Here is a 20,348-nt window from a genome sequence, read left to right on the forward strand (position 1 = left end):
ATCAATTCTAAATGCAGGATGATACTATTTCTACCAACCCAAGGAAAACACCAACGTGAGTCAAGCCTTTTCCTATCTATCAGTCTTTAAATTTGAATTAAAAAAATAGAAACTGGCACTAATTTTCCACAGTTAAGAAATGCTATTTAAAAAAAAAAACCAAACAACAGAAATCAAAGTGCTACCAAGGCCCCATGTCTGACAAAGGTCAGGGGTGAGGTGAGGGGAGTGAGGGACATTTGGTTGAATGAGCAGAAAAGTCTCAGAACCATGAGGTTCAAAAGACATTTAAAAACCATCCGAAGTGGTTCAATACCCTGATTTTACAGCAATTAGATACTATGTACACTAGCATTGAAGTCTTATTTAAAGGATAATTCGATATGGAATGATTTCTTAGATAAATTAGTTATTCTTAATGAGTATCAAAAATAGGGTTTAAAAACCATGAAAGAACCACGGGCAGAGAAGTCACAGAGAACACAGCGAGCAGCTTTTTAAGACTTCAGCGTAAAGACTGCTTCTCTAATTCAAAAAGTGCTTCAAAATTTCTAAATGGGAAGTAGAGGAACTCAAACCCCACCCACTTATCACCCCTTCCCTTCTGCGTGACGCCTCCTGAAGCGGCTGGCTTGCAGTATAGCTTAAAAGTCAGATGTGAAGGACAGCAGACTCAGCCACCGAGCAGTTGTGCTCGTTTCAGGGGCAAGCACAGGTTACAAAGGACCCTCCAGTAGTCAGTCATTCATGCATTCAGCATACACTTCTGAGCAGCTGCTCTTTGTCAGGCACTGTTCTCAGTGCTGGGGCTGCTGAGAAGGGGCTACTGTATATAGAAGAGGCAAGTGCCTACCCTCAGATAGTTTATATTCTTGTCGGGGAAGAAAAAAATCAACGAAATAAAAATAATGTCAGGTAAGCAGCACTGGCAGGATGCTAGTCAGTGTACTGTAGTGCAGAGATCTCTTTGGTGGGACTAAAATGGAATCAGATCTGAAGAGAGTAGTGGGCCATGTGGACATCTGCTTCCTTACATTTGTTCCTGGCAGAGCCAAGAGCTGGTGCTAAGGACCTGAAGTGGGGTATGTTTGGTGGATTCAAAAAACAGCAAGACAGCCCTTGTGGCTGAAAAAGAATGAGTGGAGTCTGGTAGTGACTAGAGGAAGGCAAAGCCCAGAGCTTCGATTTTAAGAAAGCACACAGAGAAAAGCCCCTTTCAACTTAGAATTTGCTATCATTTGTTTTCTTTTCCTTTGTGAAGTATCTACTGTGAAGATAATAAATAATGACATCCACTGGTTATGCCCATGTGACATGCAACAGGTGTAGGTTTCCTACATTGAATAAAAACACAACAGTACCTGGAGAGTTGAATTGGGAGGACAATCACTCTGCTCTTTTCTGAATGGCATTAATATCCTCAGATTCCAAGAATACCATAAAGATATCTTTATTTTTGACACATTTAAAATAATCTTTCTCCAGCTTTTACATAAAAGGGACATTGGCAAATGACAACTTCGTTATGCTATGTTCTGCCAGAAGAGTTCAAGTTCAAATGAATAAAATAAGTGCCAATTTATAGTTGTTAAGTATGCTTAGAATGAATGAATACTGACCTAAGATTTCAATAATTTGTGTTCTAACTGATCCATTAAAAAAAAATGTTTTTATGGCTGATTAACCCTGAGTAAATCACAATCTTTCTAGGCCTCAACTTTCTCATTTCTAAAATGAGGAAATTAACCTGATTTCTAGGGTCTCTTCCAGCTCATTTCCACTGCCCTTACTAGACAAGAACTTTCTCTAATGGTCCTAGGTGTCCACATACCCCTTTCTCTCATTTCTCCCATCTGAGCAGTTGCTAAATAAAGTAAATCCACCATCCATCTCTCCCTAAAACCCTCTTATCCTCCCCATCGCACACCACAACCCCCATTGTAGTTCCCACCTGGCCACCGCACACCTGGGCTGCACCACAACGGCCTCGTGGCAACCAGTCTCAGTCTCGTCCCAGTCCATTAAGAAGGCACTAAGAGTGCCCCGTTAACCAGGGAAATCAAGTCTAAACTCCTCATCTGGGAATTCGGGGCCTTTCACAACCTGATCCCAACCTAGATCTCCACTGTCGATTCCTCTTTAACACCCCATATGCTCCTCTCTCACTGAACTCTAGTTTCTCAAATTTCCAAGGGCCTTTATGCTTCCTTGTCTCTCTGAGCTGCTGTTCTTTATATTGGGGCTGCCATCCTCACTTTGTATACCTGACTGCAGTGCTGGTTGTCCACTCAAAATCCATTCCTCACTTCCTACACATTCTAAGCATCCCGATCTTCAACGATGATGTGTGTCAAAACCAACTGTGTGGCCCAATGAGACACAAGGGAAATTCACCAGAAGGCTCTGGGAGAGGTTTCCGCCCTTCCTTGAGCGTTGCAATCACTCTATGACCACTAGGGGGAGATCGGTGGGAACAAGGCCGAGGATGGCAAAGTATAAAGGCGGTAAGAATTTGGGTTCTGGGTGCATGGGTGCAGCCACTTAATTGCTGAACTAACCAAGTGAAAAGCTATCCTATATTGGGATTATCTTTAAGCATTTGAGTGAAAGTTTTCTGCTATTTACAGCTAATAACATTTTTTTTAATTAAGATATGACTGACATATAACATTGTACTAGCTTCAGGTGTACAACATAATGGTTCGACATTATGTGTACGTTGTAAAATCACCGCAATAAGTGTAGTTAACATCCATCACAATACACAGCTACAAATCTTCTTTTCTTGTGATGGGAACGTCTACGATCTCTCTGAACCACTTTCAACCTTTTCTCTCTATCCTGGAGCTCATGTTTTGGGGGGATTTTTGTATGCTGCTCTTAGATTCCACATTAAGTGAGATCATACAGTATTAGTACTGTCTTTCTCTGTCTATTTCATGTAGCATAATGCCCTCAATGTCCAGCCACATTGTCAAAAATGACAAGGTTCCTTTTGTTTTTATGGCTGAAGATTATTCCATTCTGTGTGTGTGTGTATGTGTGTGTATTTCTCTTAATCCATTTGTCCAACAATGAGCATTTAGGTTGCTTCCATATCTTGGATACCATAAATAATGCTGCAATGAATGCAGGGTGTGGATATAGCTTTTCAAGTTAGTGTTTTCATTTTCTCCAGATAAACACCCAGAAGCAGAATTGCTGGATCATATGATAGTTCTATTTTTAATTTTTGAGAAACCTCCATACTATTTTCCATAGTGGCTGTACCAATTTACATTCCTACTAATACTGAATAAGGTGTTCCCTTTTCTCCACATCCTCACCAACACTTATTTCTTGTCTTCTTGATAATATCCATTCTAACAGGTATGATTCTCACTGTAGTTTTGATTTGCATTTCCTCAATGATTAGTGACACTGAGCATCTTCTCATATGCCTGTGGGTCATGTGTATTACTCTTTGGAGAACTGTCTATTCAGATTCCCTGCCCATTTTTTAATCAAATTGTTTTTGTTATTGAGTTGTAAAAATTCTTTACACCAGCAGAATTCTATTAGATACCTCATAAAGCCTTTACCTTTAAAGGCTTCACAGAGAAGGCCTTAGACATGTTCTGTGCCACGTTCTCTGTGAAACAACCCCTGATTGCTCCTGAAGTTAGCTTCTTTCTTCCGCCTGGTTCTACCATACACTGCAATGGCTTCTATTATGAATTTACTACATGTGTAATAAATATTTCTACATCTGTATTCCCCGCTAAACTACAGGTTCCCAAGGAACAGGCATTCTTTGCACTTTATCTCTAGCTTTTACCTCTCTAGGCTCAGGCTCACATATCCAACTGCCTATTCAACATCTTCATTTGATGGCATATAGACATAAAATTGACAAAGAGAACTATTAATTTCCTTCTCCACAGCAGCAAATGGTACCACTCCATTGCTACAGTCATACCAATACTACTCTTTTCCCCATACCTGATCGATAATCCATCAGAAAATTTTTCTGGCATTCACTCAAAAATATATACCAGACCTCATTACTTCTCATAATCTCCAATGTTACCTTAACCCAAGTCATCGTGGTATCTCTATCCTGCATAATAAAAGTCCTCAGTAATCTCCGTTCTTGCACCCACGTCACAGTTTCTCTTACAAAGCAGTTAGAGTGACCTTTCTAAAGCATAAATTAAATCATGTCACTTCTTTGCTTTAAAGCCTTTCAGTGTTTTTTCATTACTCCTAGACACTCACTGCTTGCCAGTAATAATGACCTCTCTAACCTTCAACTATGACAAGCTCATCCACGGAGGGGCCTATTCACTTGCTGCCCCTTCTGCTTGGAACACTTGTCCTCTCGATATCCACTCGGCTGCCTCCTCTCATCATGCAGGTGTCAAATCAAACATCAGTTCTTTAGAAGCACTCCTCGATGACCTTAATAAAAAGCAGTGCCTCTTCTGGAGCCCACCACTTCTACTGAATTACACTCTACAAAGTCTCCGTCACAGCACTCATCTGTAAGTTCCTGGAATTATTTATATTAGCTTACAAATTCACAGTCTGTTTCCTCTCTCTCACTAGCATGTAACCTCTTTGAGAATAAGAGTTGCTATCCTTCATATTTTTCATATTTATTGTGCATGAATGCTGCCTAATATATGGGGGGTACGGGGGACTCAATAAATACTTGTTGATACATTTATTCCGATTGTCTTCAAATTCAATAACTAATACACAGGAAGTGCTCAACAATTGTTTAGTGAATAAAAGCAATTTGCTAACTGGAAATTTTTCCATTATGCTCCTTTCATAACCAATTTCAATAAAAAGCTATAAATTTCACAATGGTAAATCCATACTTACTACGGAGCAATGGCTAGTTGATGATGATTCATTCTTCTCCGGCAGCAGCAACAGTGATTTTATAACTTCACTCTCTGTACAGTCCACAGGTCGCAGACCAAATATGTTACTGGCAGGATAAGTACAGATGGGTTTAAGTAAATAAAATATGTGACTTGGTTCCTAATTAAATAGATGCACTAGCAAAATAATTTTTTCAACTTCCTTAACATTATTTTACTAAAATAAATGACTCAGAATTCACACAAAGCATAAGGATCAAGTAAGTATCACAAGCTGCTGAATTCAAAGGGAAAAAAGAGGTGAAATTTTGACACTGGACCATTACAAGGTGTATTTTCAATGGAATATATTGTTATTTAAACATGAATTTTTTTCAAAACCGTATTCCTGTGTTCATATTCACATTTTACAATATAGCTTTATAAAGCACTAATCACTATATGTGAGATGTGTTTAAATGCAAATAAAAGTCGTTTACTGCGCAATTATAGGCTCTATCATCTATATAAACAAATACAGAATTAGATAAATTGACAAGACAGGTACTTGGATCCACTAGAAGGAAAGTTAATGTCACATGACAATTTAATAAAGTAGCAAACAGGACATTTTTTAAATTAATTTTGATATGTATGTACATTGCAACCTGTAGTAATCACAGCCCTCACAGAACAAACTGGAATGGTTCAGAGAACAAGCTGATGCAAATTTCTCACCCTATGCTAATTCACAAGTCATAGAATATTACACTGGAGGAGACTTTACAGACAGCACAACTCTGCTATCTCATCCATGAGAAAACAAAGAGAGAAGGTTCCACGGACTTGGCTTACTCTTGTGTCTTCCTTGTTCAATACAGTGGTATTCGTTATAGCCTATCATTAGTCTTTCATTCATCAGTAAAACATAAAAGCTACACAACTCTTGTCTACTATTCCACTTCCTTACATATGGTTTCAAAATTATTTTAATATACTACACAATGGCAGAAAGTTTTCTAAAATGGGCATTTCTTTTAAAATCTTTCATGGTTTTTAAGATTATGTATATCCCTGAAATGGCCACTAAAGTTCACGTGAAAATGCAATGTGTGAAAACGGATACAAAATGATAAACCTGGGATAATACCACTTTTTACAATTGTCCTGAATACATAAAAAAAAGATCTGGAAGGAAACAGTGAAGGGAGGAGGAAGGTGTCACCTCTGATGCTGCATGCAGGGCACACAGATGAGACACCTGAATAAGAGACAGAGCATCTACTGAATGAAGGGACAAGGTCATTAATGACCTTGGAGAAAAGCTGTTTTGATGACACAGAGGAGCACTAGTGGAGTAAAAAAAATGACCCACAGCAAATGTTTCTCTAATGACTGCCATTCACAACAATCAGGTTCTGTCTCCATGTCTTCCTGGGACAGCACTGGGTAAACACCGATAAATTTGTGTCCTCAGATTCCCCGCTATGCCCAGGTCCAGTAACGCGTAACCTCTCTCTGGCAACAGTCTGTTTCCAGACAAGGCATACTACAATCGGTTGTATTTCAGCTGTCTGATTTACGGCCTTGGCCCGAGCCATCATCCTGGAACCTGGGTCTCGTAAATTCCCACTTAGAGCCGACAATCTCAGCTTACTTCAGACCTAGCTGATCTCATCACTGTACTTAATACTTCTCGATTTCATTCCCTAAATGATTATGCCCACATACCAAATATGCAATCTCTTCACAGACATACTCTAAGTATGACAATCCAAAAATAGAAATCAGAGTTAAAAAACCAACATTCTATGTCTTAACCCACCATGTGCAAAAATGAATTAAAAAATGAAGAAAAAAATAGTTGCACTATATGCCATCAAAAAAAACCCACTGCATATGTAAGGAATTTTTAACAAAGAGAAATATGTAATTTACACATCAAAGAAAATATAAGAGCCCAATCACGTGCACTTCAAGGCATAGTAACTGTAGCATACTTACTTTACATGAATGCAAATCAAGTCCACTATAACAGGAAAAAAATGTTAATGAAAGTACTTCCCAGTACTTACCATGAGCATCAGCTAGAGAGGACTTTAAAGTAAAACAATGGTCTTATAAGGTGCTTTTAGTGTTTGAAGAACTGCTTCATAAAATGACTAGCAGGATTCTAATTTACATTTACTGTCCTTACTACACAAGCTTACTATCTCATCGGGCCTTCAAACGCGTGGCTTCTCTACTTAGATTATGGACGGCTTCTGCTCACACGCAATGCACTAGACCCTACCCCCCCTGTGCTGTTAATGAACTGGAGGATGACACATTCCAGATGCTACAAACTGAAAGACGACGAGTTAAACCTCAGCCCTGCACCATGGGAGATGGAGCCTATGAAATCTCGTCATGTTTCTGCTGTGTCATAGACCACTAAAATTTGGAATTAGACACAAGACTTAAAGTGGCACCTCCAGAAACCCAAAGCAAGGGAAGACAAGGCATATGTAGGATTTATCCTTTATTATGGGGACACAGAAAGTCATAAAACTTTCATCCCATAATGGTATATTTGAATGGACTAACACTTTGCTTACAGATTTTGTGCGAAAAAACAGTTTAAAAAGTACATAAATTTATTTTTCAAAAAAATATGGCTAATACTTGGCGGAAAAGTCACACGTCACACACACAAGGAACTATCAATGTGATTGCTTATTAATTGAAGGCAGAGATGAATCAGTTATTCTTCATTACTGCATAAGGAAGACATTTTTTTTTTTAGATCTGCCACAGCACCATGGACTCAGGGTAAACATCAATAATCTCATCAGAATGGGTTACCAAGGGACCCTGAACACTGTTTGTTTGTTTTTTATGTTCTTAAACGTGCAGCATCGTCTCTATTTTCTGGCATACCTTAACCTAAAGCCTTCCCATGTACACTAGATATTTCGGGGAGATATACAACACTTAGAAAACACTGTCCTTGCCTATAATCATACTGCAGACAAACACTCATTCAACACGTAAGTACAAAATTGGTCAAGTTTAAACCAAAGGACAAGTAATGAGATGAAACATGAGATAAGATTCCAAAAAGGTAAAGAATACACATTAGCAAACAAAATGGCCTTGAACCCTAAAGTAGAAACTGGAATTTGGTGGATGAATGTGAAGAGCCTGTGGAGGGAATAACCAATAGGACTGTTGAAATGAATGGAACTGGTGGAAGAAAGCCTTCTGTCAAGGCTGAAGGGTCTAATCACTGCCTGCTCCTGTGCAGGACCCGAACGCGATGTGGAAAACTGCTGGAATAATCAGGCACGAAGCAATGGACGCTGGAGACAAAAGCAGCAGGCAGCTGTGAACATGGAAGGCACAGCGTTTGTCAAACTCTACGGGCCAGTGTAACACCCATATAACGAAGACTGTGCTCAGCGTCTTCACTGTGGAATTCACCTGTAGTGCATGACAGTGTATTAACACCTGTCCCGTGCACCACTTTTTACAACTCAGTTCCCCTAATGCCCTATCAAAGAAAGCCTCTTACAATTCAGTGAATTCCAAGTGATTACATGGAAAATGTGCTTTATCTATATGAACTCCAAAAAATTGTGTTTTTCTGGTTATTGAAATAATTTACACAATCACTAACCAAAAAGATACCTTTTTGATTCTCATTTTTTTTTCCTGCTCCTTCACAATATAGCACACTGGCAAATTTTACCAGTTTTTTCCCACTAATGTGTTCCTGTTCTATTTCTTTAGCTGTGATTTTCCATCATAACTTGAAAACATATTTCATATAAAACTTTTAATGATATGATTGAAGAATTTAAACTTACTTTAAAATCTTGGCAGAAGACCTACGTGTTCCTAAGTTACTGTTTTTTGCTGTCAAATGCTACTATGAAGTATTGAAGAATCATCCCCACTGACAGAGGTTAACAGATTCTATGTAAAAGTGGCTGTACATATTAATATGCATAACAAACATATACCTGAACTATCAATAATCATTTAATTAGTATTGATTTAAAACACACAGAATGAGTACATGTATATACACATGGGGGGGATTACAAATACCATTTGGTAATCAGCTTGGCAAATATTTACTCTACAAGTACCTGTAAGAACTCTTCTAGTCACTAAAGAACCAATGAGATGAAAGGCAGTTTGTCCTCACAGAGCTCAGTGAGACAGAGCAGGGGGAAGCAGATAGGAAGGACTTAAAAAGTCTAGTGAAACTTCCAAGGCACGAAAGGAGAATGACAAGAAGAGGGGAGAGAAGTGGAATACAAGTATCCCAGGAGAGAAGAAAGTGTGTGCAAAGGCCTTGAAGCGTGCTAATATGGCGAATTAGAAAAAGAGAACAGCAAGAAAGACAGAAAAAGAAAAGAGACGGAAGAGAGTGACAGAGAGAGAGAGAGACAGAGAAGGAGAGAGACAGAGAGAGAGAGGCAGAAGGCACAGGGGAAAGGGGTGTTCTGGAAATGTAAACTGTAGCCAGATTAAGTAAGAACAAAAGGGTGGTGTTAGAGTTGAACTTTATCCGAAGGGCAAAAAGAAACCCTGAACACCTAGCTCTCTACCTGGTCGTAAGCAGGGGGGATGGCATCAATCAAGCACAGTAGTTACAAGCTGGGGTCACAGAATCAGATGGCCTGAATTTAGATTCCAGCTCTGCCACTCACTACTTGCATGACTTCTGAAGAGTTACTTAACCTACTGTGCCTGTTTCTTCATCTGTAAAATGGGAACGATAATACGACCTACTTTATAGGACTGTTGTGAGGACCAAATGAATTTATACCCCAAAAAGCATGTAAACCAGCGCCTAGCAGAGAGTGAAAGCTGGAGGCTCAGTAATTGCTAGTCATTAACACGATCAGGTTAGCATTTTTGAAAGACAGACAAGTTACATGTGTAGTGTTGTCCCTCACCTCCACTTTCCCCAACTTTTTAATATACTTCACGGGTGCTTTATAATTTGTATAGTACAAGTATAAAGACAAAGAGTATGTACTAGATGTCCCTGGAAAACTTTTCTTCACTAGGGTTCTTTTCGATCACTAAGACTGAGGAAAAAGAAATACTTATTGGAGGTCAGAATATAGTGTAACCCTTTAATGGCCTTTCCTCTCAAGAATGACATACTAGGTACCTGCCTATAACTGTGCCTGTGATGAGTTGCATCACTGCTTAAAGGCGGAAGGGAAAGATGGACACATTTAAACTTGCACTTGGCACAAACACACCACTCAATCCCAAACACACATAAGCAAAAAGGCATGTTCATTAACGTTAAATCTATCACAACTGGCAGGAGACCATCCATAAGTGAAATCCTTTATGAACAACCATGAAATTGCAAGCACATGGATTTTAATTTTTCAAGTCACTTGGCTTGCTGTGGAGCAGGAAAAAGCATAGAAATTCAAAACAGCAACAAGTTTTTTTAAAGCTATGAAACAACATATCTCTGCTGTAGCAGATTAAATTTTTTTTAAATTAGGTAAGGCAACTGAAAGGACCAATGGTCCATATAACATTTCCTAATTAAGAATTCTACATCCTTCTAAGGAAAACTGTGCTAATGGCAGACCAAAGAACCAAATCATAAACCACATATCTGTTCAAAAAAAAAACATCTGATACTCTCTGTTCCCTCGGCATGGCTCTGATGGACTGGGAGCTCTTGCTCAGGTTCACTGTGGCCACCGGGGCTTGCTGAAAAGAGGCAGTGGGGGAAAGGACAGCCAGTGACGTTTTGAACAGGTATCAACAGAAATATCCCCAGCAGTATGTGAACAAAGTACAGAAGACCAGAATCTTTCTTCTCATTATCTGCCACTTCACCAGGTAAACCTACTTAAACCAACACATCCACCTGAGAGGGCACCTGCGAAGGCAGATTCCCTAACTGTCTCCTGTCCACACCTTGTATATTAACAAGCTTCACGGTGTCGTGAAGACTCCTGGCGTATGAGCCTCAAGACAGGGTCTGTGTTTTGGCTCATTAATCCTCACTGTGCTCTGAAGAAACAGAACAGTAACAGACAGCACCCATGTTTTATAGGTGAGGACACAAAGGCACAGAAATTAACCTGCCTGAGGCTATTAAGTCAGTAACAGAGTCACAAATAAAAGCTCGATTCCCTAATGCCCTGACCAGTGCCCCATTCATTAAAGTAGTCATGGCTGATTTAACAACCCAAGAATAGAAACTATTCCACTTCACCCGACCCAAGTAACCATTTGTTTTGTCAAATCGCTTGCTACACCCACAGGAGGCTCTTATCTGGTAGATCCATATCTGTATATGGATCTAATGTAACGTGTGCGCAAAGCAAATAGAACATTTTTTAAAGAATATTTATGTCCTGAGTTTGCCCCAATTATCTTTTCACGTATGACATGAATATTAGACCCACTTACGGAAACTAACAGCACCAAGGTATAATACAGCCCTGCATTATTCCTCTGTGTTCTATGGTCACCTATAAAAATTACAGCCTAGAAGCTCTGCGTTTTATATTTCTTATTTGCCTCTGTAACCACAGCAAGCCTGACCTTTGGTGTCTTCCTCCCAAGCCTACAGAAGCAATGGGGACACAGAGACAATCCTTGCATTTTCATTTCAACTACCTCATTAACTGAAAAGAGTAAAATAATATGTAAGGAGACATGAACCAAGTTACAGATTAAAGATATAAAATCCACATACAGCATTTGCTTGACAATTTTTACAGTAACAACTTTAAAACGCAGCAGCCAAAACCCACTAATGCATCTCTGCCCTGACACTGCAAAGCAATTTCCCCAACGCTTCATTTGAATGATGTGAAAAATCTAAAAAATAATTTGACTGCCCTTGCCTAACATCTGAATTCTTACATATTTTAACTGTTGTTATTCTAAATATGCAGAAAAAGCAGGACAGGAATGGAATATTTAAAACTCAGAAGTATTAGGAAAAATATAAAATAGTTATTTCTATGCTCCTGATTCTTATTAAAAAGTACTAATCAATCTAAAGAATATAAAAACTAAATTTGTACAGGAAGTCAAAGCTTCCAAAATAAACTGTGTAACTATTTCTGAATTAAAAGAGCGTATTTCCCTCAAATACGTATCACGAAGGAAAAGGGCATGAATGCTGGTTTTAAATCCAGAATTTAAAGGTCACATCTAACTTTAGTTGGGAAAGAGAAGTGAGCCATCCACTGGATAATAAAGTCTTTGCTTCATCACAGACCTTGATTTAGGAATTTACGTCAGTGAAAAAAGTCTCCACGGTGAACTACTCACACAGCATTCCTGGAAGCTCCACAGGACAGTAACAGCTTGACTACATCCACATGCCCGTTCTTAACTGCATCGTGGAGCGGTGAATCATTCTGATACCCAGTGGTGTTCACCAGGGCCTTGTGCTGGAGTAACAATTCCACCACCTTCAGGTGCCCATGACTGCAGGCTTCATGCTAATTTTTCAAAAAGAAAAAACTGATGAGGAAGAGCAATAGACATCATCATAATAAAACCACACTTGGTAAAAACGAATATGAACCGCGGTCAGTAAATTGGCTCTTACCTAAACACTCGTACAGACCATAAGTTGCTGACAAAGTAAAAGCCGCTATTAATAATCTTTGTGATAAGATATATAGTGATTAAGATCTATGCAATTCATGGAAAAAGATGTCTTTCATTTGAGCCTTAGGTCAAGAGCTCTTTTTTTAGAAGAAAATGTAGCTTTAAACCAATTATAGCTCCTAAATTATTCTACAATAAGAAATTTAAAACAAGAAAAAAAAAACCTTAGAAAGTATTTAAACACCAAATCATGCATAAAATCTGAAATTCTCCAAGGCTGAACAGAATTGCTAAATCAGGTGCTTGGCCATAAGCTAGGTGGTGTTCCCGCACATACACAGATTACGGTATGCCTGGTGTCAATGAAAACAGAAATAACACGGAGGAGACCTTCAAAAGGGCTTGCTGAATGAATGGCATGGCTGGTGATAATGGAATGTTCAAGGAAATCTCATGTGCAAATCTTTCCCTGTCTAATGAACGCAAGAACGCTCCTCTGTTGTAATCTGACAAGTCTCTGTCATGCTGTGCTATTCACTTCCCAATAGGTGATGCGTAATAAACTTCCATAGGTTTATTTCTAGGAGAAAAGAATCCAAATTAGATATCAGGCCCTCTAAATCACTCGCCAACTTTTTACTACATTTTGCCTTAGTAGCTTAAAAAAAAAACCTTTTCTTTGAAAAGGTTAGCCAGTCCATAGAGTCCAAACAACAAAGACTGATCCAGACTAAACCCTCCCAGCTTAAACTTGGCAAAGAGAAGTCATTATGTACCACTTTAAACCTTTTCTGTGCCTGGCCTAATGAGGATCCCCCAATTCTTGTGAATTCGCAATTCCCAGGGCAAGGGCATACACTTATCTGTTGACACGTCTAAGGCGGTATCCAAGTTGCATGCTCACTGTCCTAATATAATTAACCCATATAGCACTGTTCCCGTATTTGTGCCATTCTTTTCCCAGACTATTCTTCACGCTGCATTTTAGTAATAATAAGCAGAGGCTTCTAAACACGATTAATGAAGCAAAGTGTTACTGTCTCTATATATTTGGAATTGGATAGGGTGTATGAGTGAGGCTGAGGCAGATCCTCAGTACGAATCACTGCCTTGTGATACATTCCTAACCCACCCAGTTCCTCTGACCTCTCTGTTCCACGAAATGTTTCCGGTTACAGGCAACGCTGCAGAATGGAGCCTGATGTTGGCTGCAGCAGCGACCTCTCCACACCTTTGCTAAATTCAGCGATGTGGTGTGGTATAATGGGTTTCCTAAATCTAAAGGTAGTCAGTCAAAAGGTAGTTCATTTCATGCCCATCACAACTGATGAGCTAGATGAAAAATAATTATTTTCTCTTACTTGGAGAAAATACAAGTTTTCAGATTAAAAAGAGTGTATATATGGCAGAGAATGGTATATAGACAACTGCATAACTATATAACAACTATAAAACACAAACAGAACGGGAATAAAGCACAAACAAACAGAAAGCTACCAATGGCGTCCATCCAGCATGGTCTTTAACATTGGGGTCGCTGCCATGTTGTAAGAGGTACGCAGCAGAAGGTACGTCGCCCTAGTGTAAGAACACAAAAAAAAGGGAAAAAAAAGAAATTGAAAAACATAATGGAGAATAGTAACAGAATGACTTTTTTTTAAAGATTCTGCTTCTTTAAGATAAACAAACCTTTTTCTCTTATGCTTACTGTTCGTGAGTTAATAACTGGTAAGTTTTGTATGAATTAACTGCTTTGAGGTACCAAGTCCTGGAACTCAGATGGTTCATTCTTGGATACAAAGTACAAAATCTCTGCAATGAGCAACCCTTATTGAAATTCATCTCCAAATACCAAATAAAGGACAACACTAGCCACAGATCATCTGATCATAATACAGTTTTTAAAGTCCTTTCATTTGTAAAATACATCCTTTTTGAGCATACATGAAAATGGTTTCTGAGTATTGTTTAAAACAAAATTAAAGCCAAGAAGACTGCTCGGTAAAAGTAATGTTAAAATTGCCAAAACTGTTGTCTTACGGGCTGTTACTCTAATCCTTAATACACTAATTTAGCTCTTATTCACCTTATTTATTCTAAGATATATTTCTAGGTAGAAGCAAGGCTTATTTTCTCCAAAAGTAACTAATACAGATATCTCTGAAAAATAAATGTTAAAAGTTCCATTTGATAAAAGTTACTTATGACAATGTTGTGCCTTGTGAAGCACTTCCTTAGGGAGAATGAAATCTCTCCTCTCCTACTCCTAGCCCCGATACTCTTCGAAATCAGTTTTTATCCGCTATAGGTTGATAATGTTGAAGCCATTAAGACCTCTTAATACAGTATTATTAGTTTCTAACTTTTTAAAAAATCCTCACCCGAGGATATGTTTACTGATTTTAGAGAAAGAGGAAGGGAGAGGCAGCGAGAGAGAGAAACAGAATGTGAGCAACATCAACTGCTTGCCTCCTGTTCACTCCCCAACAGGGGATCGAACCAGCAACCTAGGTAAGTGCCCTAACCAGGGACTAAACCCACAACCTTCTGGTGTATGGAATGACACTCCAACCAACTGAGCCACCTGGCCAGGGCTCAAATACAGAGTATGTTAAAACAGTAGCTTACTTAGTTTTCTAAAAAACAAATCCACTTGCAACATACATTTTTCTATGTTCCTAAATTAACAAAATGACCTTAAATATCCAATGCACCTAAAAAATAAACATGGTATGCTTCCAATCAAATGCTCCAGTTCGAATAAAAAGCATTTTCCACAGTTCTTGAGGGGTGCAAATTCTGTATTTCTTGTGCCAGTTACCACGTATTTAGCAACTTTAGCTTTAATATTCAAGACATTTCTAAATGAGCTCAGAAAAATCTGTCAAGATACAAATATGATTTTTTTTTTTAAACAATTAGGGGCAGATCAACAGCCACAACCATACACATTCCCAAACTTTGACATGAAAGTAAACACAAGAAGTGGACAAAAATCCTTCTAAAAGAAGTTCTCATTCTAATTACATGGTAATCATTAAACCATATTCATCTAAAGAAGCCTATAAAATAATATAAACACAACTGTGGAATGGAAGATCACATGGGAATAGTCACATAGGAACGGAGTGACAATTTAGAGACTCAAAGAAGAATATCCGGTAAGGCTGCTAGACAGCAGCATCGTTACCTCCTTACCTCTTTCCTGTTACCTCCGTACAGTATCAGAGATGTCTTTTGTTAACAGTGCAGCCCTGGACTCCCCTGAACTGTACAGCTGACTCGCAAACGGCTTGCTTTTAATACCCAACCTGCTTTCTCTTCCCTAATACTTAAAAGTTTGTCATATTTTCATCCTTCTCCTTTATGTAAATTTAATATCATGCACATAAATAAAATTATGATAATTATATAGGGTCCACAGTAACTGGGTAAGCTTGAACCAATATGAAGTTTCCAGGAAATAAATTAACTTCTGCTTCTGATTTCTTTAAATTACTTTCTTCTGTAATGGAATATTTTCTAAGTAATAAGCACTCACTTTTACGCTCCTCACAACTTATAAAAAATAATTGAGATTTTTTTTGAACCATAGCAAGAAAAATAAAATCTGACGAAAGTATTTACCAAGGCTTATAAGAAATTTTACATGGATTTGATATTTTGAAGTAACACCTTAAAGGCTGAAAATAAGGAAGCATGTGTGACTCCTTGAATTTTCCTACTGCTAACCTTTCATTGAAAGTACTCTTCACACATTCCTGCATATGATTAACAACATAAATTAACATTCTAAAAACAAACACAAACAAAACTTTGTCCTTATTATAAAGGTTAGCTATTACTATTCCAAAATACTACTAATAAACATCTTTATAAAGTAGTACAGGACATTATGGTTAAGTATAATAATAATAATAATAATAATGAGTTACCCAAAATGGTTAAGCTTTCCACATATATGAACTGACCAAGTACCTAAAACTTCTTTTAGCAACTAGATGTCATTAAAAGCAAAATCTTGTCATCTGGAATGGAACTCTGAAATATATTAAACACTTCCCTGATTTCCAAACCAGAGTTTACTGAATAAAATAATCCCACAGATGATTCTGACAACCAGTCTTCGAAATGTGAATTCCTGGGATTACAAAGGTGGAGGGTGACAGACAGAGGGGAAAATGGGTACTGACTCCGGAAGTGTTTGAGAAATTAAAATCTTGACAATACCACAGATGCCAGTTTGCTTTTGAGTCCTTAGCTACTGTCTCAGGAAGCTAGTATGAAGGACCTGCACTAATGCGACTTTACACACAATGTAACATGACTGCCTTGAAGTGTAATGCATGACAAAGTCGAACCCTGGAGGAGGCTCCTCACCAGGGCTTTTCTCTCCGCCCAGGAGAGCCGCTTCGCCTTGGTTATGTTAAGCACATCATGCCTTGTAAGTTGCCTTCAAAATATTACCTGTTATGTCTGCATAATAAATACATCATATGCCATGCCAACCTCAAGCCATTCTTGTATTTCATAATACATTCACTGCTGTGACACGAATTATGAGCAATCTTTACCATTTGAAGTGTCTATACTGGAGAACTTTGGGAGGTTTTTCCCAGCATCTACAAATTCTCCAGCAAAGATGACATAGTAGACTAACAAATCAAAATTGTCTTTATGTGTAGAGAAATGTCAAATACTGAGGTATTTTTTTCATTAAATCAGAAGAATAAACAATATGAGTGAGTATATATCTTAGTTTCTACTTAGGCATAATGCTTTCTCATAAAATCTCTCATTTATAACATATTCTTACTGGCATTTTAACCATAGGTAACATGCCCATTCCAAGAGAAACATAGGGAGTAAGAGCCTAATGGTTCTCAACTTTTGTTCTGGTTAAAGGAGAATGTTCACAACACCCCTACAGCTAACAAAATAAAAGTACAATCGAAGGTATTCAAGAATAGTCCTGTGCAGGTGTCATTCAAGTGATGCTGAATATACCCCAACCTAAAAACTAACTAGCTGGCCTGTACGCCCATGACCCTGAGGGGAAAGGGATGTGAGAACGGACAGTCCAGACAGCATCTGCTGAAGATCTTTCTACGTTCCAGCAGCCTGAATATTTAGGCAATTTGGATGTTTCATAAGATCCTTCTGTTGCCAAGATAAATGAGATAACAGGTGTTTTACATTAATCCATAAGTCCCACTTCCAGGAATGTATCCTGAAGATATACCTGCTCACATATGAAACAAAGATTGCTTACTACTGTACTGTTCAGAAAAGCAAAGAAAGAAAAACAGGCACCCATCAGTAAGGAACTAGGTTAAATAATGAAAACTCATGGAAAGCTGCGCTACCATGAGTGTGGACAACAGTGGGTACTAATATGGAGACCATCTGCTTATTTGCATAAATTCACAAAAGACACACAAGAAAATAAGAACAGTGCTCAGCAGGAAGGACTTGTCGGCCACAGGGGCTGGGACAGAAATGGAAGTGAGGCTTTCCACTATAAATACTTCACTTTTTATTTTTCAAACATGAAGTTGTTCGTATTTTGAAATTAAATTTTAAATGAGAAACATATACTGGAAAACCACAAAATTTAATTGAGGAGTCATATAATAAACAGAAAGCTAAGTGAATGTAAGTGCACCCAAAATAGTGTCCCCGCAGAGAAGAAACTAATGCTGGGAATTCTGGAGGGGGAAGAGAACTTACTAAGAAGGTAGGATGTGAGCTAAACTTTGAGGTTAGGTACAAGAGACCAGGACAAAAAAAGAGAAGGATGCAGAGGAAAGGCTTTAAGAGACAGAGAAAAGAACACATAAAAGTGTCAGTAGTATTAATGAATGCTTCTGAATAATTGAGAAGGTTAAAGTTCAGCGTGACAGCAGAATGGGGCTCGGATCATGGAAAATTCACTCATTTATTCAACAAATACCATCCTATTATGTGCCAGGCAATGTTCTAGATATTGAAGATACAAAAATGAACAAGAGAATTCCTGTTCTCTAAAGAGAGAAAACAAAGATATCTGTAATAATACTATCAGGAAATAGTAATTATAGGAAGAAAGACAAAACAAGCTAGGGGCACGGCAAGGGCTGCTATTTCAGAGAAGGTAGAAAAGGTCTCTCTGAAGGAGTGGCAGTTGAGCAGAAACCTGAAGAAGGAGGGCGCACAGTGCCACGTAGACATGGAAAGGCCCGCGGATTTCATTTCAAGTGGGCCAGGGAGTTACTGGTAGGCAGCAGAGAAACAACAAGTTCTAACTTAGGTAGATTACCATGTCTGTCAAACAGAGATGTGAATGCAAAAAAGCGGGGCAAGAAAATGCTCCAGGGTCTGGTTGGAATAACGACCACCACCTCCCCCCACAAAAAACTGTCTATGCCCCAATCCCCAGAGCTTGCGTGTCATCTTACATGACCGAAGGGACTCTGCAATAAGATGAAGGGTCCCGACCCTGGAGGGGAGAGAGTCTCCTGCACTGTCAGGGTGGCCCGGTTTCATCATGGGAGTCTGCAGAGGCAGTGTGCATCTCCTGGCTAGGTCAGGGAGATGATGCCAGGACTCCACTCTCTGTCGCTGGCTTTGAAGACAGAGGAAGAGAGGCACAAACTAAGGAACTGTGAGTCTCCAGAACCTAAGAAAAGTCCTTACCTGACAGCCAGCAAGAAAATAGGATCTCAATCTTACAACCACAGGGGACATGCAGTTCCTTGGGACAAATCAAATAATCAAACAATGGATTCTCTCAAGGAGCCTCCAGAAAGTAACACAACTGACCAACTGACTTTAGCCTGGTGAGACCCGTATCAGACCTCTGACCTGAGAAAACAAATCTGCCCGGTTTAAGTCACTAAGTTTGCAGGAATCTGTTGTGACAGCCAACGGGAAACTAACACGGGTGGTGCAGGCAAGAAAAGACAAGCAGCTTCTACTGCGGTCATAGCTATGAAAAGGTTGTGGCCAACAAAGATGCCTGGAGGTAGATTTGGAACAAAACATTGATGAATTTGGTTAACAATGTTACCAAGTTCAGAGAGCATTCTGGAAAGTGTCACTGCGGCAAGGGGAGATACCTAGCCCGAGAGAAGATGCAGACTGCTGCAGGGTCCCCTCGGTGTGCGCACCAAGCATGCATCATGCGACTGTGACTCTTCCAATCTGAGGGGACAATGGAAATGTGGAAAATGCCAGCCTGCCAAGACACTTTAAGGAAAAACAGCAACTATAAACAACAATGACAAAAGTCTATCTTTGACAGCAAAAAACCTGGTACTTCCCCTTATTTGCTTTGGCTGTCTGAAAGGTCATCAAATCTATATTCATTATTCAGCTGCGGAAGCTCTTTCTCCTTTCCCTGTTCATTTTATAGTAGTTTTAACTTTAGAGTCCCCTCTAATCCTTTTCTCAAGTAGATAGGTACAAACCATAAATTAAGATAGCAGAATTGTATAGGGAACTGTTCCACACGTGGGAAATGTAGCCCAGCCCCCAATTTGAAAAGCCAGTGGTTGTGAGGTTCGGCAGGCAGGACCCACGCCCACGGACAGGTTCTCCCATGGGGAATCAGGCCTGCATTGTACCTAGGCTGCTATGAGATATGAGACTTGCCTTTGCTAAAACTCCCTCACCCTGGATTGAGGCAGCACATGTTTACTGAGTATCTTTAACTTCCTAAAGTCTGTGCTAAACCACCCACGTATGGAGTGTAACCAGTTCAACCCTTGAGCTGTAACATCCTTCTCTTTGAATTAGCAGCATTCTGTCCTTTGTTGTCTGTAAAAGCTAATCACCTACAGTGAACTTGTGCATAGTAAATGAGGACCATCCTCAATGTAATGTGCCCAGAAAAGCAATAAAAGCCTGTCCAGGCAG

General features: G+C 39.1%; 1 protein-coding gene across 3 annotated transcripts in view; it reads right to left on the bottom strand.

Moving 5' to 3' along the window:
• BARD1 (BRCA1 associated RING domain 1) overlaps positions 1-20,348 on the bottom strand; it is a 64,383-nt gene that overhangs the window by 13,615 nt on the left and 30,420 nt on the right. For all 3 annotated transcript variants that reach the window (XM_024564135.3, XM_053919053.1, XM_071220705.1), the window contains 3 exons: positions 13,950-14,030; positions 12,168-12,340; positions 4,870-4,978 (listed from right to left, as the gene is read on the bottom strand). In XM_024564135.3, coding sequence (XP_024419903.2) covers positions 4,870-4,978; positions 12,168-12,340; positions 13,950-14,030 — 363 coding nt within the window. The remainder of the gene's footprint in view (positions 1-4,869; positions 4,979-12,167; positions 12,341-13,949; positions 14,031-20,348) is intronic.

The sequence above is a fragment of the Desmodus rotundus genome, chromosome 2 (genome assembly GCF_022682495.2).
Source record: "Desmodus rotundus isolate HL8 chromosome 2, HLdesRot8A.1, whole genome shotgun sequence".
Lineage (NCBI taxonomy): Eukaryota > Metazoa > Chordata > Mammalia > Chiroptera > Phyllostomidae > Desmodus > Desmodus rotundus.